This window comes from Sminthopsis crassicaudata, chromosome 6, assembly GCF_048593235.1.
Source record: "Sminthopsis crassicaudata isolate SCR6 chromosome 6, ASM4859323v1, whole genome shotgun sequence".
Lineage (NCBI taxonomy): Eukaryota > Metazoa > Chordata > Mammalia > Dasyuromorphia > Dasyuridae > Sminthopsis > Sminthopsis crassicaudata.
In genome coordinates this window covers 103,058,353-103,080,171 of record NC_133622.1, presented here as the reverse complement: position 1 = coordinate 103,080,171, position 21,819 = coordinate 103,058,353, and the positions used below count along the sequence as shown (strand labels likewise).

At 34.9% G+C, this 21,819-nt stretch overlaps 1 protein-coding gene across 21 annotated transcripts in view; it reads right to left on the bottom strand.

Moving 5' to 3' along the window:
* The window catches only part of TENM3 (teneurin transmembrane protein 3), a 3,351,339-nt gene that overhangs the window by 157,801 nt on the left and 3,171,719 nt on the right, over nt 1–21,819 (bottom strand). For all 21 annotated transcript variants that reach the window (XM_074276236.1, XM_074276245.1, XM_074276241.1 and 18 more), the window contains 5 exons: nt 20,978–21,100; nt 12,200–12,414; nt 2,553–2,763; nt 2,001–2,102; nt 1,624–1,818 (listed from right to left, as the gene is read on the bottom strand). In XM_074276236.1, coding sequence (XP_074132337.1) covers nt 1,624–1,818; nt 2,001–2,102; nt 2,553–2,763; nt 12,200–12,414; nt 20,978–21,100 — 846 coding nt within the window. The remainder of the gene's footprint in view (nt 1–1,623; nt 1,819–2,000; nt 2,103–2,552; nt 2,764–12,199; nt 12,415–20,977; nt 21,101–21,819) is intronic.

The following is a 21,819-nucleotide window of genomic DNA, read 5'->3' as shown; positions in this document are numbered from 1 at the left end:
TTGCCTCAACAAAAAAATAGAAGTATATACAAAATAGACCTTGATTTTAAAGAGGAGTCTCCTAGGGTACTCTGAGGTAGAGGTAAAGGGCAGAAAAGACTTCATGTACAAAGCTAGTTCTTAGAAACCAGGGATTCTAAGAAGTGAGGGTGAAGGGAGAATGTATTACAGGCATGGGGGTGGGAGTGATTACAGCAAAGGCAAGCAGAGAGGAAATGGATTTATATGTTCTAAGTGAGGGACCAGTAAGAAAGTACAGAATAATTGGATCAGTGAGTGCTGGATGGGGAAGAATGTATAATAAATTAGAAGATTGAAAGTAGGCTGGGGCCTGGTTCGGAACAAGAGCTCAAATCCATTTATAGTCAGTCACTTATTGGGTGTCCTGATGGCAACTGCCCAGCAACCAAAATATGTTGACAAATTCTGAAGAAACCATTGTTAGCATCTGGAAGAATTGTATAGCAAAGCAAGTGACATCCTAGATAAGAGGCACCAACCTCAAAGCCATTTAGGTAATTGAGAATCTTGCAGGGATTGGTAATTTTCTTGAATTATATTGAGATGCACTTGAGGGTTTCAGACTTTTGCTCTCTCTTCTGCTTAATCAGAAAGGAATAAGTGTTGGATTCTCTGTAACAATCCGTATTCAGTGACCTAATCCACTAAGATGAAGTTCTGACAGCTGGGTAGGACCCTCAACCTGTTTGAGAAATAAATGTGTTGCATACTCCCTAGCCTTCTTAATTCACTTTAATGTGCTTTAGATGACGAGATTTAATTTAGCAATTTGACTCAATAAAACTTTACACTTGTAGGGTCAATGGTCTGAAAATTTAATTCCAGAGCCTTAATTGCATTACTTGGTACGTGCAGATCAATAAAATCAATTTGATTGAAGAAGGAAAAGGATGTTTCTCCCTTTTAAAAATATTTTTAAATTTAACAGTGTTCTTCATGATGGCATCATGATGTCATCATCATATATAGAGTTCCGGAATGCACAAATTATAAGATGTTGCACATGTGAAATATCACAATCAGTCTTAATGTTAAAAATGCCAAAATACCACATTGTAAAGAAGGACAGCAGAATAAAACAGGAGTTATTTCTTTTGAGATGTAAAAATGAAAAAAAATGAATACCTGTGCGCAGTGTTTATGCTGGCCTGATTGGTTTTCTTTTCTTTTGTTTTTTAAGCTGGTAAAAAAATTCTCCTTTAAATTTATGATCTCACCACTAATATAATAGTTGATCTGTATGATCTTTTAGCCCCTTTTTTGGGTGGGGGATACAGATCTATAATTTCTTTGGTACAGGGAACTGCCAGCAAAGAACTTTTTCTACCACTGTTGATTGGCACTTCCTTTCTAACTTCTAGTTTTAGAAAGTTGCTTTGAATGTGACATAGAAATAGTAATCAAAAGTACTTTTATAACATTATGCTTCAAAAATTCCAGAAAACATAAAATCTTAAAGCTGGTTGGAATAGAAAAAAGAGCTTCTCTCCCCCACAAAGATAGGGTGGTCCAAAAGGATAAATCTGCAACTAAGAAGTCTTTGGTGCAATAGATTTCTTTATGAAGACAACAATAGACATCTGTAAATATGTACTTGTTTACCTTCTTCACAGTTTTCCCCTTTGTATCCCGAGTTGCAAGCACAAGAGCCCATAATACAAATCCCACGACCTCCACATTGAGGGTCAATACACTGGGTGGTGGGCACATCACACTCAGTACCCTTCCAGCCGCTGAAGCAAAGACAACGTCCTTTGGAGTATTGCCCATTTCCGCTACACAACACTGGACAGGCTGCTGTAAAATAAAACATGACAGAAGAATTAACAACCATCTTTCTCATCAGCCTTGGGAAAGAAAGGAAACATCTCTGGAACAAGCCACATGGCAGTTTCTCTTCCTCCCGTGACGTGATGATCTAGACTCTTGTATTCCTGCAGATTTGTATTTACTCAAGAAAGGAATTTGACTAAACATACCTCTTGAACAATCGGGGCCCAGAAATCCTGGGAAACAATGGCATGTCCCAGAAACACATTCTCCGTTTCCATGACAATTCCGGGGGCATTCGACCACAGATTCTGAAGAAAGGAGAAAGAAAACTTGTATGAACTATCTCCCACTAAAGCAGACTCCACAACTCTGCTCAGTATGGGGTACATGCAAAAGTGGCTGGTTTGTTCAACAATTTTTTAAAAGTAATATCTCCTTGTAGTGGGTTATTGGAACAGAGAAAATAATAGGGTAAACTGTTTTAATCAAACCTAAAAAAATTTAAAGTGCTCATTTAATATAATCTGGTTCCTTTTCTTTCTCTTGTTTTTTGACAACTAAGTATCACAGTTTATTTTTCACATGTTCATTACTAAAAAAATAAATAAAAATATTTCTCACATCTTATCCATGATTTGAAATGATAGGAATTAATGATAAAAAATAAAAAAAAAAAATCTGTTAAAACATTCTTCTCATCTCCTTAACCTTCTTTTTAAGTTGTGGCTTTTCAGAAATTCTTTGAAGACTATTCTTACCTATAACGATGGTATTAAAAGACACCTGCTCTATATTTTTCCCATCATTATAAAAAGCCAGATGCCAGATTCCAGAATCCAAATACTGAATAAAACCAGCTTCGTGAAGACTGACGGATCTTGTTTGTCGACCAGCTCGTTCTGACTCAAGCAGATTGCGCTGTTCTCTGGCAATTAACCTGCTGCCATCCAGCAGCTCCACAAAGTCATACTGTGGAAGGAGAAAGTGAATGAAGCTCATTACTAGTCAGCAATTATAAGTGTTTTTCCTAATAAATACAGCTTTGGAAGAAAGTTTTAGGCAGATAGCTAGCTTCAAAGGTCTAAAGCCTATGTATGCCCGCAGGGCAAATGGTTAAACAGCAGCTTCCTTGGCTCTTACATAATAATCTTCTAGACTTTGTCATTCCTTCTATGTACTTATATGCTCATCATATGTAAGTGGCTTTAATATATACACACACATACACATACACACACATATATGTATCTATGTATTAAAGCTTTTAAAGTACCTTACATCATACTCAGATATGCGTCTCAAAGCCTGCCTATGAAGCAACTATTAAAACCCTCATTTTCCAGCAGGAAAACTGGGGTTGACAGAGGTCAGATCAAGTCATAGATCTGAAGCATAAAGGGACCTTAGAGTTCATTTCGTCCAACTCCCTTCATGTACATGTTTGACCTACTTCTTGATGGTAAAATTCTTGTGGCTAGGAACCATAATTTACCTCTGTTTCTGGGTCAGCACCAAGATCAGTGTTTCATGCCTATCAGGTATTCCATATGTACAAACTTGGCCTCAAATAATTATTCACTGTGTGATCCCGGGCAATTTTTCTTAATATAACTCTGACTCGAGTTCCTCATTTCTATAAATGGGAATAATAATTAAATTATCTCATTGGATTTTTGTGAGGATAAAATATTTTATTTGCAAAGCAGTTTGTAAGGCTTAAAGCATTTATATCACTCATTATGATTATGATTAAAAAAATGGTTGGTTGGATAAAGGATGACTGAATTTTCCTTGTGGTTAAAATATTTGGATATACATGTGTATGTATATATACAAACACATATGCATACATATGTGTATAATATGTATTTTTTTCCCTTCAAGGACAGCAGACTCTATATGCCTGTTGAATCCTGGAACTGTCTTTTTTTTTTTTATTAATTAGTTAATCAACAACTATTAATTAAGCTATTATTGTGTGCCATACTTTATGGGGATACAAAAAAAAATGATCCTTGCCTATACAGAGTTTATCTTTTTAAGGAATGTAAGTAATCAGTTTTAGAGTAAGAGAAAACGTCAATACCTATCTAGCCCAATTCATAAATACCTCCCAGATATCCATTACAATATGAAGGGTCACCTGGCTTTTCCTTGAAGACTGTCAGTGAGGGTTACCTAATTATCTCTCAAGACAACTCATACCACTTTTTGGATAGTTTTAATTTTTAGGAAAATTTTCCTAATTTTTTAGCCTCATTTTTCCTCTGCATTCTTTCTTCATTCCTCATTTCCAAAACAAAGCAAATTTATTCTTTTTTCCATATTATAGAAGTGATAGAATATAAGTTATGAGTCCAACATCTTTATTTTAGTTATTACCACCAGATGCTCTGTCAAAACCCTCTGTAGTCTTATGACTTTGATATTCATCCCACCATTCTTGAATTCTTCTTAGAATTCCTAGAAATCACTGAAGACACAATTCAAAAGCTATCTCCACACAAGCCTCCTCCTGACCATCCCAGCTGTTGTTTCCTTCCATCTTTAAATTCTAGCATATTACTATAATCAATGTTTTGTATTATTTACACATTTCCATGTTGATTGTAAATACCTTGAGGGTAGGGACTATTCCACTTTGTCTTTATATCACTATCTCTAGCATAATGCCTGGCATAAAGTAAGCATGTGACAAATGCCCATAACTTGATTGCAAGTACAACAATAAAACTAAACTACATGATAAACAATCTATATGCTTCTGATAAAAAGCAAATCAATTGGAAACTACCTGAAAAGACTGTAACATAGGCAATAGCACTAACAATCTCTCCAATAAGTATTTGTGAACAGTTAATTATCATTCAATTTAATCTGTTTTCTTAAGAACAGGCATAAGTTTACAGGGATGAATACATTTAACTGCTGAATTCTACTTAAATTAGTAACCAAAGAGATTTTATTTTGCAAATCCTCTAAAGTTAGGCCATAATTGTGTGGTTAAAAGTGTGCACATAGAGAGAAGACAAGTAAAAAAGAGAGACACTGAAGAGGCTTCCTAATAGACTTTTAGGAAGAACAATTTAATTTTAAAATAAGTTTCTAATAGTTAAGAGTTATTCAGATTCCATAGTTTAGTTTGATGCTTACCTTGAGACATGAATTTATAGTATAAGGTGAATAAACAAAAAGAAGGAAGGAAGGAAATAAGCATTTATTAAGTGACTACTATGGGCTGGAGCACTGTGCTGAGACCTTTGCTAATATTATGTCATTTAATTCCCAACAATTCTGTAAGATCAGTGCCATTATGAGACCCATTTTATAAATAAGGGAGGCTAAATGACTTGTTCAGGACCACAAACCTAATAAATGCCTGGGCCTGAAAATTAACTAAGGTCTTTATGACCACAAACCCAGAGCTCTGTTTCCTGAATCTTTCTTTTTTCTTTCATATTCCCTCCCTCCCTCCTTTCCTTCTTCCCTCTCTTACTCCCTCCCTTCCTTCTTCCCTTCTTTCCTCCCCACCCCTTCCTTCCTCCCTCACCCTCTTCCCTCCTTCCCTCCTTTTCTTTGTGTCTCTTTCTACCTGTATTTTCTCACATATTTCAGAGATTTCTCAAAAAGAATTTTATCCAAAGTCTCCAAGGTAGTGATTTAGGCCATTAAAAAAAAATCCAGGACCTGCCACATAATGAATGCTTGCTGACTTGGGGAATGAAGTTGGGATAAAATAAGTATATGGGCTTGAGTGTTGGTGACTTTTAGTACTAATATCAACCTTGATAAAAATAGCTTCTTATACTATACAAAGCCCACTGGACTTTGCTACTTGATAAAACTTAAGGTAAATTTAAAGTTTCTTATGTCTAGAAAGTATTTTAAGAATTTTGTTATAAAAAAAGAGATGACACAGTCTGGTACCAAGAACACAGGATTTAAAAGCGTCTAAGAATCTCACTTCAGATTCCAGTTCTGACAATGACCAATTACAGGACACTGGACAAGACCATTGAGCCTCCTTATTTCTAAAGTGAGGTTTTTGCACTACACTTCTTATGATCATGGTGAGGATTAAATGATGAGATCATTCATGGAAAGTGCTTTCTAAATCTTAAACAACTATATAGATGTCAAGTGTTATTGTTAATTGCATAAAAGAAACTGGTCTTAGGAGTCAGAAGTATCTGGGTTCAGATTTAAGCTTTGAAAGACACTGGCTGTGTAACCACAAATGAATCATTCAGCCTCTTGGTGTCCAGTGCAAATCTCAAATAATTTATCAGTCAATGAACAAGCATTTATTAAGTCAGGCAACATGACATTGAAAGGACAGGGACAGAAGTTGGACCTGCAATTTCACTGGCTAAGGGAAGTCCGAGGTGGGGACACTCCCTCTACCACTGCAGGTCAGCTCCTTTCTCTGAATTTACAGGTGTACAGAATCATTTAGAGCACTGACTGAATGGTTAAGTAACAAAAATAAATTTAAAAATTAAACAGATTTTGTCTTCAAGGATTTCTCAAGTATATGCCACTACTACTATTGTTGCCATTATTGATATGAGTGCTATTATTACAAGTACTACTACTTTTATTACCACCACCATGACTACTTCTACTACTACCATGGGGCCTGCAGGGATCTGTTCTATTTTGAGCTTTAACATCATTGGCCTATAGTACTAAGAAATTAATGATGTGCTCAGGGTCATATAGCTACAATCTGTATCAGAAGTTGGAGCTGACTTCATATCTTCCAGGCTACGCAGTCAGCTATTTATCTACTACTCAGCAGCGGCCTCTGCATAGTAAGAGCAGCAAAACTAAATTACAACATTATAATTATTCAACTGTGAAAGTCCTAAATGGTCTTGATAAACATTAAAAATATGGGTTTTCAACTATATTTATAAAGGATGGCTGAAGAAAATGCAATAATTAGGAAACAGAACTGGTAATTTTTGGAACTTCTGAGATAATCCTATACTATACTTCAATTCCCTCTCCAGCCTTCCTGTTCCTGTCTCTGTTCCCATTAGGTCTGTTACTTCTTTCTAATAAAGTATGGAGCTCTAGGAAGGAACAAAAGTATCAATTAACCTTTTTTCTGGTTTGGGAAGAGGGAAAAAGGAGCAACCCATAAAGAGTTTAACAACTGATGCAAGGCAACCAATATGGAGAGGCAGACAAGTAATCCCAGAAGCTGGAGAGACAGACAATGCCTGAGTAGAAGCAAGATCAAAAACCATGGCAAAAAGGAAACAAGAGTTTTATGTGGGAAAGAAAATAACTTCTATTGGTGATGCCTGCTGACCTCACTACTATATGTTTTTTTAGATCAGCAGCCTGGCCCTCTAAATTCAATCTTATTTGAATTCCCTTTGGTGGAGAGTTCCTCCACAAGATAAATTTGTCAGTGCTATGCCTGGTCCCAGTCCCACCAAGTCTCCAATGATCTTCCTGCACAATCTGTGTAGCAGCATTTCTGGCACAGGCCAGAGTAACAAAATAAGAAATAATTCAGTTGTTTTAAGAAAAGGTATCCAGTATTATCATTCAAAGATTAAGTTAGTAGGTAAAAGAGAAACAAAAATTATATTTAATATATATTTTTTCTTTTATGGTAACATTGCCTGGAAGATTCCATCTTTTTTATCATATAATACAGTTTATGAAAAAACATGGGAAACAATTCTGAACCGCAATTAATCTCTTATTTTCATTGCTAAAAGGAGCGCATAAAAATGTGATTTCCAATTATGTTCAACGTTAAAAAGATCCTACACACACACACACACACTTATATACCCTAATTCACCTTTACAAATCTCCACTAAAAGTAATTTAAGTAAATGGAATGTGTTGATTTTAAGGGATAAAAATAGTTATGTCCTCCACATTCTCACTCTTCCTTATAACCAGGCAGAGCTTCATTTATATCTGGATGATTCTTAATTCCCAAGTTCATGTTCTTTCCTATTTCTTTATTTGCCTATCTGAGGTGTTCTTGAATGCTATTTTCAACATCTTGTCCCTTTTGACAAAGCTTCTGTTTCTTTCTGTTCCTGCCTCCTTAGACGTAATTCTTTTCTCTTTCCCCATCACTAGACTTTTAAAAAACAAACATACAAACCAAAAGCAAATAATATCTTTCTGAATCATTACAATAACCTTGGGAGATATAGACTACCTCCCCCAATTTTCTAGATGAGCTAACTGAAGGAGACAGAGGCTAAGTGAACTTCATAGGATCACAAAGATAGAAATTGTCTCATGCCAAATTTCAACTCATGCTTTCCTGACTCCAGGTTCAGTTCTTTTCTAATGATTACATGACCTCATTGCCCCTCAATATCTGCCTGAGGTCACAAGAGCTGGCCATTAAACTCTTTCTCTTCTCTCAGTGTAGCATTTGGTAATGTGAAGCTTAATAATCTTTACTTTTAGAATATGAAATGTAGATTTCATCATGTATTTTTTGTTCTTGAATCTCCGTTTTTATTCAAGGTATCCTTGATAAAAATATGAGAAGAAACAGATGCTTTCACAAATGATTTTTTACAGATGATATCTCTATGGTCACATAACTGATTGAAAGGTATATAGAACCACAGACTACTGTTTTTTGTTCTTTTGTTTCTTTTTTTTTTACTATTAAAAATTTGACTCAGCAAAGCAAAATGCTTCCTTAAAGTCTTTCTGTTCCTGAGATGTCTTTCACACATTTATAAATGAAATTACTTGATAGACACAACTCTAGAGACAATTTTATTCAGTGACCCCTTAATTAGAAACAAAAAGGCAGGCAAACAGCAGGGAAACAGATGCTCAAAAAAGGTGTCTCTGTTATGAAAGATGTCCTGCACGGGTTCAAATGGAAGAGGGATTCCTTATAGACTAAATTCATGAATTTATTTAAATCAATATAATTAGTTTCCTTTGCAGGACTATTTTACACATTTCAAAACATTCTGATGAAGGGGCCCATAAGCTTCACTACAGGAAGTTGGGTGGCACCACGGTACATAGAGCAGTGAACTGCAACAGCCAAATTCAAGTATAGTCTAGCTTTGTGATACAGGGGAAAATCACTTAATCTTTGATTGCCTCAATTTTCTCAGTAAAAATGAGGACATCACCCCCATTATTAACACTCACCTTAAAGAATTATGGTGACAATCAAAAGAGATAATATTTATAAAGAGCTTAGTACAGATCCTGGCACATAGTAGGCTCTTAGAAAATGCTTGTTCTATCCCTCACTTTCATCCCCATTCTTCTTCCCCAAACTGCCAAAGAGATTTATGGCACCAAAAAGGTTAAGAAGTCTTGCTATGGATGATGACTTTCTACATTTTCATGATGGCATTAAGACTCTCAATACTATAGGATTTTCTCAAGGAAATTCACATCCTTTAAGAAAATGACCTTTAAAACCATATAGAAAAGAAATAAATGGATGAAGTATGCATATTGCCTGATCACAATATACAGTTAGATAAGCAGTACTCTTACTCCATTTAAAGTAGAAAAGGTACTGTACATGGACAATAAGCTGGGCCTAGAATTAGAAATGAGGAAGAATCTGGGTTGACTTGTTTTCAGAAAATTATGGATCATTTTAAAGAATCACAGAAGACTCTTGGACATAAAATCCATCATTTTGATATTAATACTTTTCTGATGATATTATTTATCATAGAATACAGATCTTCAAAGAATCCAAAGGGTAATGGAGAAACCAAGAGCAAACATAGGTAAGCTTTAGCATTTTATCTCTAATGAAGCAGTGAAGAATATAACCAGAAAACATATGTTTCTGGAACAAAAATGAGCACATTTCTAGAATGAGGTGATAGCAGATAGTTATTTCAAGAGCTTTAAATATCTTTGGAATATTAGAAGATCCTGAGTGGACTTCTCAGATATATAGATCTTCACTTTGTGGAAAAAAATAATGTAAGCCTCTTGAGGGTAGATACTGTCATTTCCCTTTTTATATTCCTAAACCTTTGCATAGCGCTTGGTATATAATAAATGTTTGTTAATCAGCAAATACAATGTTTACATCAGTGACAGGCTATTAAAGTGTTGGTGTGCTGTGATTCATAAACTTGAGTTGAATGAAATTTTTGGATCCTTATTTTAATTTGTGTCTAGAGATTACAGGGAAAAAATATTACAGGGAAAAAACCTAGTCACTGGTATTCTCTCCTAGTTCTATCCTTAATTCATTATATAATCTTGAGCAAATTACTCGACTTAATTTAAGCCTCAATTTTCTTATCTGAAAACGTAAAGGGTTGAATTATTTGGTTTCTGCCAACTCTATTCTTCTGTAACTGAAACAAACTGTGGCAGAACCATTTTCCTCGCCTTGAAATCTCAAACTCAGCAATATACAAAAAACTCAGCCCCTGACAAAGACTATACTGGCTACATTCTTTGTACAGTATGGTTTGAAGATGAAGAGATTTGTATGGATTAGGGATCTCAGATGAAAAACCATTTTGACTGCAATTCTCTGATGAGATGGAGTGAACTTATTATATCAGTGACTTAAATTTTTGTCTTATTTCATTGTGCTTCTTATTTTCAGTTTACCTTTTGGTCTGCATACTCACTGACAGGCTCAGTTTGGCAGCAGATTTTGGGGAAGTTGTAGAAAATCCATTCAGTTATTGAAATGGTGACTATGAAGACAATTTTCACACTTTGACAAAACCCATTTCACTTTCACTATAAACAGCCTGATCTCTAACATAAACAACCTGTCTCAAGCTTGCTTTGAGGAGGCTGACTTACTGATAGGTTTTTTCATTGTATTCTTCTACATTGTGTCTCAAATTTGGTGCCATAAATTGTCTTATAAGGTTTGAGTGTTCTTCAGATAGAGATATGGAAAAGTTTTAATCATGCCCATGTAAGTGGGTTTTCCTTACTGATTTAAGTATGTTGATGTGACTTTTACAGTTTTCACAATTTCCACAACCACATAATTAAATATAAATTTTTATTATACAATATCAGCAGAGGATCATTTCTAATGTTTCTTTTTAAAGGAAAAAGTTTTTTTAAAAATGTGATGTAATATGTATTACTTTTCTTTGTAATTAACTAATGCCATCCTAACTGCTATATCCAGTAGTCCTTTTTCATTGTTCATAGTCTGTGACCTTTCTGCAGCAACGAACACTGATCCTGGCCTTCTTGTTGCTCTCTCTTATTCTTCTCTTCTCTTTCTATTTCTTAGGATAGTTGAATTTAGCATCTTAAATTAGAGCTAGAAAGGATCTCGGAGGCCATTTAGTTTAATCTCCCCATTTTGGTGAAGAGGAAGTTTAAGTCCCAGTGTAATTTGCCCAATTTAAGTGTCAAACAGTGTTTCCCTCCCTCCCCCCCTACTGTGCTACAATGTATCAATGGTATTATATTGCTTCTCCATGGAGACTCTGTTGCTTTTCCATGATTTAATTTTTTTCTTGCAAGTAACTTTCCAACTCTAAGTGATAGCATGAATTAATGATTTGGACAACTACCAAATTTTAGAATATAGCAACCATTCTGACATAATTTATAATACTACAGTTTAGTGTATTCATTAACTACAGAAAGTGTCACAATTAGGGTATAAACGTGTGCCAAATCCATAGATGAATCAAGACTTGAAATAAGTTACTAATTTGTCAATTTAACATCTATGAAGGGAATCACTTATTAGTTTGTCTGGGAAAGATTCTTGTGTTTCAGTTAGGAGATGGATTCACATTCTAGTTGTGACCTTTACTAGTCATATGACCTTAGATACATAATTTCCTGCCTCAGAACCTCATGGGGGCTGGCTTAAAGTAAGGACAATAATAAGTGCATTTTTCTATCTCAGAAAGGAAATAATTACAGAAGTTCTTTGTAAATATTAAGGCTAGTTACAAAGCTATTATATTTATTATTTTCTTAAACACTTATTCATATGCTCAACTTATTCTTACCCTGGATTAGATTCACCTTCATATTTTGCTACACTTATATTTATGAAAACAATCAGATGAAGAGCGGGAGAAGATGTTTTTCTTCCAAAGGTAGATGCAATAATTTTATAAGAAAGAAAATAGCAGGTGGTGCAGTGGATAGAGCAACAGCCCTGAAGTCAGGAGGACCTGAGTAGGACCTCAGACACTTAATACTTCCTAGTTATGTGATCCTGGGTAAGTCACTTAATTAACCTCAATTGCCTTAGCAAAAAAGAAAAAAAAAGAAAATAGCAGCCAACGTGACCTTTATTCATAGTTTTCATTATTGCTACAGATTGATGAAAAAGGCTGAACTCATAAAAGTGACTAACTTTAAAAAATACAAAGCAGCATCATTTTACTGACCACAATAGGTAAGATTCTGTTACCTGGGTATGGGAGGGTGGTAAGCCTTTACGCCCATATACTCCAATCAGTGCGTCCTTCTGGAGGGAGATATTGAATTTAAGAAACTGTGGCTGATCAATAAAAAGCTGTGATCTCCAGAAAATCCCTGGAGGAACCTCTTGAATTGCTCTCCGGCCAATATCAAGTTCTCCTGAATCTATGGTGTTATTTTCTTGTGCAAATCCACCTAATTTTCCTGTGTGTAAAGATACCCACAGGGGGATAAGAGAAAAACAACGAATTATTAATCAAGTCACTTTTACAAGAGTTTTTTTTTTTTTAAACTACACCCTCTAGTTTATCCAATTCTTACTACACGTAAAATGCTACCCAAGGATATTCACTCAAAAAATTCATGCTCACATTGGATGTTTTGGCTTGTCAGCCCTGATTTAAGTACATTCCTCAAGATTTTTAAGACAGAATCCTTTGACTTTTCCCAAGACAAGCCCATTACTGAAGCTGCTTTCACACCTACCCTCTTTCTTGATCTTTATAAACACAATTATCTTAGGAAGTATAAGTCTTGTTATTTCTTAGGAAGGATTACTTTAGTACTAATCAGTCATTTTAAATAGGCCATCAAGATGGGAAGTGTAAAATGAGAGGAAATAGATTATTCAGTCTTCTAAGGCAACCTGTAAGTAAACAATAAAAAACCCCCAAGCCATAGTACTAATATAAGCAATTTTCTCAGAATTATATTTTAGAAAAAAATCAGATGTAGAAATAAAGGATAGACAAATACCAAAACTTATACTCCTCTGTTCAGCCTTCTTTCCAAACATTATCATAATCAGCATTTCTCAAAGCACAATCTGTGTACTTTCAACTTTCAGACAATAAACTATGACTGACATATGTTCTCTGAAGCTATGTAATGTTTTCAATATGATCTTTCAACCTCTCTGCAGGTAGAAGGTAAACTCCAGAGGTCAAAGTCTGTTCACTATCTCCTTGGTTTAAGATCTGTACAGTCCTGATTTAGACTTGGATCTTCTGTCATACCCCTTGGACATTCCAGGAGTAAACCAATATCAGCCCACTGGGAAGCATGGCAGGTTCAGAATGACTAAACTAAAAGGATCCCTTTTGGCCTGGGATTCCTATCCTGGTTATTCTGTTACATGTTTAATCCTGGGATGGAGGGAGTTCCTATTCTGCAAAGCAAGTAAGTGACCTGTAAGTATTCATATTTGTCACTTCTGGGTGCAGTCCACTCTGGAGATGCTCAGAACTGGGCAGTGAGACACAGAGCAGCCAGATGCATGCCTAGGGTCTCCTGTACTTCCCCTCTCTGTTCACAGCCTCCATGCCCTTTCATTCCTAGCCACTTGCAATCCCCAGTATCTGAGAGCTTTCCATCTCTCTTTGCTGACCTGGACTGGAAAAATGACTCACTGGTTTTTTTTTTTTTTTTTTTTTTTTTAATTTGTCAACAGAATTTGATCTAGTGGTCTTTCTAGAGCTTTATGGAGGAAAGTATAGTGAAGAATTTGGCTGTATTCCTTCCAGTAATTCAGCTATCTTGGTTCTGTCCTCTGGACTAAGTGATTATCTATCCAGCTCTAATATTCCAGAACATTATAGTAACAATCCCATTTTTTTACTCCTTATTTAAAATTTTATTTAATAATAATAACTATGAATCTACTAAAGGTAAAATACTTTACTAAGTGTTAAGGAGGAAAGGTGAATGAAAGTATGGCCTCTTAAGGGTCTTAAATCTGTGAATTATCCCCTTTATGTACTTAACATAGACTTTAAAATGATTAAAAAATAAACAAATTATAGGCTAACTTTTGTGGGTCACTTAATATATTTCTGAATCAACTGGAGCAACTTTCTTTGTTGGTGAGTGACAAGGAAATTTGGAAAGTCAGTCTGCACCCCTCTCCAAGTCATGTAATATATTCCAAAGCCAAACTGCAGAGGAATATAGAATTTGGTTGAATGGGGAAATATTCATATTGGTCCCTGAAAAGAGGGGGAAAAGCCAATGGGAATATCCCCCCCAGCATTTTCTGGCATATGATCTATGCCCACTTTTGAGTCAAAGAAAAATTATTTTTACATTATTTGCTATTTAATAACATTCACAACACTGCTTATCTCCTTTAACTCAGATCATCGACCTATAATGGTTCTTTGGATTAATTCTGGAAATAGAATAAATCCTGACCAGACAAAGTGAAACTCCTACAGATCATATGCACTGTAATGAATTAATTGATTCTGAATTAAGATTGTTTTTTTTTACCTTATGACTATTTTTAAAAAGCAGATGTAGGTACATTTTCTCATTAGAATCCATAATTACAATGGAAGAAATACAGACACTTTAAATTTTCATTTTCTTCAATGCCCTAACTCCAGCAGTTTAGATTAGTTTAGACTTCCTGCTTGTAGCTGTCAGATCCAAACTTCAGGGGACTGTGGTCTTCCTGTGGAGGGTTGTCTTGATAAATCCCTTCCCACTCAAAACTAACAACTTGGCATTACTGATCTTTAAGTCACAGTACTTTAATATGGCCAAACCAAGTGTGGTAGTTGATTTTAGCATTCTGAATGCTTAGTATCGATTGTAAACATGACTAAAAGTCAGCAGGCTCTGGACACAGATTGATAAACTGGGAAAACAATTCTATATCCTATTCCACTGTTGCCTATTCCCTGATTTACAGAGAAACTCTGACACAGGGATTGCTCATCACATCCTAAATTTCAGAAAGCCTTCATTATCAGAAGACATGGAAAAGCTGGGTCAGTCCTAGGGATCTCTTTCATTCCTTACTAAGCATACTACCACTTCCAGTATCTTAATCTGGAGGCTTCTCTTCCCACCCCCAAACTTCAAGCAACCATCAAAATGTCTTCAACTTTCAGAAAGAAGAGATGGTAGAAAGTTAAAGGGAAAAAAAAACTGGGGATATAGAGTATCCTCTATTATTCTGATCTCAAAGCACATGGCTTTGGAATGAAGCCAATCTTTGCAGTGAGGATGAGACATCGCACATTTTGAAACACAGTAGAGTATACCTTGAAGATTTTCTAAATGTGTCCCAAGGAGTAGGAATGTGGGAATACTAGCATTCTGTTTCCTTTTAAACTGTGATTTTCCTTTCATTAGTAAGTATGTGTCACAACAGTCTTAATGTCTTAAAATATAGTTGTCAGAGTGTAAAAACAGAGACACACACATACAAAGCTATTGTTATTTCTTTCTCTTTTGTGATATTTTATACGCCAACACATCAGCAAACTGGCATATTTAGGTAGCTTAAAAGAGGTAAGTGAGTGAGTGTGTGTGTGTGTGTGTGTGTGTGTGTGTGTGTGTGTGTGAATGGCATTATAAAAATCATTTAGTACACAGGAATTTGTAGACCAGAGAAGGCATTGGTTTTCAGCTAAATTTAATTCAAAACCCAATAGAACTCAGGCTAATCAGAGTGTTTAAAACTATGCTGATAATTAGGAGGCTTGAGACCTGTTTGAGACTTAATTTACATTTGAAAGATCTAAAATTACAAAAAGTTAAAAATGTATTACTTATTTACAGTATTGAATATTTACTATCCGCCTAACATATGCTCCCTACACTACTTAAAATTCAAAAACAAAACAAAAAAAACCACAAAAACAAACAAACCCCAAAACCCAACCCCAACCAAAGAAACTGGAAACCCAAAAAACTGAACTAAAACTTTATGAAATATAAATGATAATATAACTTCAAGTCCTTTAGAGGTATCACTCATTAGAATGTCAGGAAGCAATCTCATGATCTAACCCTGGATTCAGAACTTTGTGTGATATCTGAATGCTCTCCATAACCTTCAATAAACAATTATTAGTATAAGTTAATGCTGCTAATAAATTCTATAGCTAAAACAACCTAAGTGAAATTAAAAAAACCACTGCTTGCAAACATAACTTAATAGAAAAAAATCAATATAATATCTAATTAGGAACTATTACATATTGCATTAACACAAAATACTATAAACAATATTGAAAAAAATCTCAATGCTATCACTAGCCCGTTAGTCATATTGCTTTTTAATTTATATTCAATCTGTAGCCTGTTGTAAATAGATGTAAAACATTTTGAAGTTATTTAGCATTAAGGATAATTATTAGCTTAAGAATAATTATGCAAAATTTATATGGAATTTGAATTTCTTTACTTGGAAAAGAAAAAAAAATCATGTTTTTTTTTTCCTACATTAATTATGTACATGGAGTTTCTGATTTAATGGCACATTCAATAGATGATGAGTATATTAAATCCAATTCAAAAAAGCATTTTAAAGTACCTACTAAGTGTGTGGCAGTGCAGTTATATAGAGACAAAAATAAAACATGCATTGTCTTCAAAGAGCTTATCCCTAGTAACATATACCCCATTTTACCTGCATTTAAATAATGGCCTTTCATTATCATAGTTACCTATTTTTTTGAAATTTTGCATGTATCTTATCTCACTATTGAAATAAAATTATTGCTGCTCAAAAAAGCCTTTGAATTCAGGATGCCTTCTAAAAAGAGAACTCCAGACATCTTATATTTGCACATTATCAATGGGAGGGATTCTCGCTATGAAACCCACACAATCTTTCAGCCAGAAAGTACTCTGTTCTCAGAAAGTTGGGTCAAGCAGGCTAATTTCTAGGTTTTGAAGAAGTATGATTAGAGTTTTAATTGATATCCACAACTATTCTAAGTTAATAAGCAATGTATTCTCTAGTTACAGAGATTATAAATGCTTGGGCACAGGGTCAGGCATGTAGGCTACCTTTTCTCTTTTCCCTATTGTCCAGAAGACTTATTTCTTTTTCTGGAAAGATAGTTGGTGAAATGACTTGACTGTAGTCTTGTCCTTTTAAATAGAATTATAAATAGAATCATAGTTATTGGGGAGCCTATCTGATACAACTTCATTTATTAGTTTGAGAAACAAAGACTTGGACATAGGCATCCAGGATAAAAGGTGGGATTTGAACTCAAGACTTTCTGAAAGAGCCAGTATTCTTTTCATTGTACCAAGGTGCCTCCTTTTACCTCCTCCTCTTCTCCTGTTTAACTCCTGTGTTATCCTCCATGTTTTCTGACACTAGCCAGGACCCATGTCTCTCATGGGAAGCAGGGTGGTGGTGGTAGTAAGCAGAAGGACAAGTTTCTTTCAACATTTGCAAGTGTTCTTCAAATGTTACGTAGAAGCCTTGGCTCTGAATTAACTCAGAGAAAAGAGATTTCTCTACTGAATTCCTAGCACCACGAGGTGTTCCTTAGAGCTCTATTTAAAAAACAAGAATATGTAACATTGGGATGCATAAATAGGAGTATTCTTTTAGGAACATGAAAGTAATTGTCTCATTACACAGCACTGCTTAGGTTCCTACTGTGCTCAATTCAAGGCTTCACGAATTTCTTGATAGGGAGGGTTGTTAATGACTAGATTAGTTTACTAAAAGAAGTTGTGGGAGCTCCTTCCCCAGAGATCTTTAAAAACTGGATGGGATTTTAAAAAAATCTCCGGAACAGTTCATATGGAAGACAATTTCTCCAAAATGATGGTTCTATAATACTTGCCAGTAGGTTTTGCTGGGCGCTGGTAGACCTAGAACTAGTGTAGAACAAGAACTAGTGGCATCCACGCTTGATAAGAGAGGTTCCTTTTGCCTCACAAAGAGCAGTGGGGAGAGGAAACCCAGAAGAGGAATTACAAGGAGCTAAGGAACTTATCTTTTCCTAACTTCCCTTTTTCCAAGGACTACACAGTCCCTATCTTTTCTGCCAATCCCCCCCAAAAAAAGATGTAAATTTTTTAGGAGACTGGATTGTTCTTCCTTTCTGTTACAATGAGCAGCTGGTAACACAGCCATAGAGGGCTGAGTTTCCAAGTCAGTCAGTCCTGAGTCCAAATATGACCTCAGATAACTTAGCATCTATGTGTTTCTAGGCAAGTTACCTAATGTAACTATTTGACTCAGTTACCTAACTGTAAATTAGGGCTAATCATAGCACCTACCTCCAAAGTGGTTGTGAGCATCAAATGAGATAATATTTGTAAAAAGCACTTAACACAATACTTGGTACAGAGTAACCACTACATTAAGTACTCCCTTCTCTCCAATCATGTGTAGCACAGTATAGGTGCTAAGTCACTTTCAGCAATGACTCAGGGAAGTCTATCCCTTTAGACTGTGGTTTTAGAAAAGGTTCAAGTAGGAGGATTCATTTACATATAGAACTTCCATAGAATTAAAAAAAACTTATTAGATCTAAAACTGGAGAAATTATAAGGATATGAGTTGATTCTACAGGAGCTTTACAAGTCTGATTCTATTGATGAGTTTAACTTAATTGAACTTACTGAAATGACTGTCTTCTTTTTTAAACACGGATTTTATTTATTTCATTAAATAGTTCCCAATTACATGCAGTGTTTTTACATTTAAACTTTTTTGAGCTCCAACTTTAAATAAAAAGGTTTTAAAAATTGAAAAAGTGAATGTTAAAAATGGTTTTACATGTAATTTGGAAAAAAAAATTTTTTAAAGAAAAAAACAAGTTCTAATTCTCTCCCTTCCAAACCCTTTCTTGAGAAGCAAGGAATTTGATTTTGATTATATATGTGAAGTTCTGCAAAATATATTTTATATTACTAATCTGGTAAAAGAAAAACAGTCCAAAAAAACCCCCAAGAATAATGTAAAAAACAAAACTATGCTTCAGTCTACAATTCAAGTTCTCTCTTTGGAAGGGGATAACATTTTTCAGTAATGATCTTTTGGAATTGTCTTGATCTGAGTAGCTAAATTATTCACAGATAAGCATCCTTACAATATTGCTATTACTGTGGACAATGTCTTCCTGGTTCTCACTTCACTTTGCCTGAGTTTATGTAAGTTTCCCCAAGTTTTTCTGAAGCCTTTCTGCTTGTTCTTTCTGTGGCACAATAGTTTTTTTTTTTTTTTTATCATAATCTTATATCCCAAATTTGTTCAAGCATTCCTCTGACTGACGAACATTCCTTCAATTTCCAGTATTTCAGTCAATATCTCTGATTTCCTGGACCAGTTTCCATTTGGAGAGAACCTCCGTCATTGTCTCTGAACCTGCCGCAATTCTTATTTTCACGCTTAAGTTTCTGTAGGTTTATAAGGGAGGGGAATTATAACTAGTGAGTATAACCAACAATAAGACTATGGGATATTTTTGGGTCTGTGAAGCAAAAATAACTTTAAGTAGTCATTCTGTCTCTCTGGCATTAAAGACTTATCTTAAAAGTTTGTGTGGAATTGTAGAAAGTGCTTTGGTCCTCACAGTTGCCTTCTCTTTTCAATTTCAGTGTGTTCAACAAGGGGTTAATCTTGATAATTTTCATAGGAGTCAATGTTGAGGCCTTGTTGACCTTACTAGAGTGGAATTGGGAGAGGGAACTAGAATAAATATTATTTATCCTATGGGCAGTTGCTTTAGATGTTTATATATGTGTTATCACTGCAGAATAATTAAGCATTTGCTTAAGGTAATTATAGTTTCCTTAATTAAAATCTCCCACCTGCAGTTTCAATTAGGGAAGCCATTCTTCAACCCCTTTAAAGCATTTTGGAGCAGCAGTCACCTCCTAACCCAGATGTGGCTAACTTTCAGTTATGACTTTATAATGTTTAAGGAATGTGGGGCCATGGAAAAGGCCCCATGTAGAGTCCATTCGTTATAATTATGAAAATCAATGTCTCATAAAACTCTCTACTCCCCTAAGGAGTAGGAGGCATGCCACAAAGTATTATGGTTATAATAAAACAAGGTGAGGAGAAGGATGAAAAATGGCAAAAAGCATGAGTCATAGGAGATGTGTGTGTGTATGTGTGTGTTGTTAGTGTGTAAAATGGTATATATGTTCATTAAGAATGTAATAGCCTCTTCGCCTCTTCCTTATCCCCGTAAGAAAGCCACTTACATAGAAATGGACATTAACTGATGCTAAAGGACAAGTAAGCAAGCTAAATAAGAGAAATAAAGGAGAGCTAGAGAAAAGAAGGGACACAAACTTAGAGACAGAGCTGCTCAAAGGCAGTCTCAACCTGTTTACCAAGTGTTAGGGAAAATGTGATTGGAACAAGACACAGTTGGGATATATGGAGCAGACCCAGTTTTGCATTCAGAGCCTATTGATTTAAAAAACTCCCTTGGCCTGAATTCCAAAAACTCCTAAAGGTTCAGAGAAACTTAAAGGAGACCTAGAAAACAGGCCAATAAAAATACAACCCTTTAATATACACTTTGCACCTTAATGGTATCACTAAGAAAATTAATGAAGTATTTTAACTCTGTGAATATTAAGGAAGACATCATATACCCATGATAAAATAAGTAAAAGGTTGATTGTCATCTATTTCACTTTAACTGAGGCTAAATATACATTTGCATACATACTTTTGGGACTAAAAGAGGTACCATTTACAAACCTAAGGGCACATAATTTTCTTACTTCAATTATTTAAAGAGAAAAGTTACTTCTATTTATTCAGTAAAAATGATTTAAAAATATATTTATTCTGACACTGGGGATTCCGGTATTTTAATTTCTCTACAAAGGGCTTTTTGTTCTTATTATTGCTGTAATACTCTGCTGGTAATTTGTCCCCTCTGACCTAGTACACTCCCCCAAAAGTAAATATGAACATGGTTGTAAAATATATTTAAAGAAATATTTAAAAAGACATAGAACAAAGAAATGAATCTCTTACCATTGTCACCAGAAGGTAACGATACAGTATTTGTTGGCACAGTATCAGCATTCACTTTTCCATTCTCAAAAGTGTCATTTTCAGTTTGTTGTAATTGCCAGTTGAGGCCAAATAGATGCATTGCTGGAGGTAAAGAATACATATTGTTTAAAGGATTTTTGCTTTTAGTTTCAGAGGCAACTGAAAAACATGTTTAATAAAGAGGCATCAGTAAAATTAAATCCTTGTGTTCTAGAAAACCAGGACTAACTTACCTAATAAACATTATAAAACAGTTCATCTGCAGATTAGAATTTAGAAAGCAATGCAGTACAAGATAGTAACACTTTAGTAATAAAGCGTTCCTACCCAATCTGTCATTAGCAATGGGAAGATTTCAAGGAACAATAGATCATTTGCTTCCCTTCCTCTGAGCTTGATTTCCCTTTCATTATTCAGGCCAAAAAAAAAAAAAAAAAAAAAAAAAAGACTTCTCTGTATTCCTTCTCCCTTCTGAATGGCTACAATATGAAGTCTGACTTGGGTCTATTTCTTACAATCTATTCTCTGGTGAATCTATTTACCATAAAATAATTAACTCCCTTAAAAGGATCACAATGAGGATGGTATCAACCATACTAAGTACTTTCCTTTCTGTAGCCCAATAGGTAGGTAGTACAAATGTTATTATACTCATTTTAAAGATAAGAGAGTGGAGTCTTGGGGAAGTAAAGTGATTGTTGAAAGTCACTTATTTAGTAAGTTATAGAACCAGAATTTGGACTAAATAGATCCTTTTATGCTAGGCTAGTAATGTGAATGTTATTCAAATGACTTATTAGATAAACAGGAGAATGTAAGCC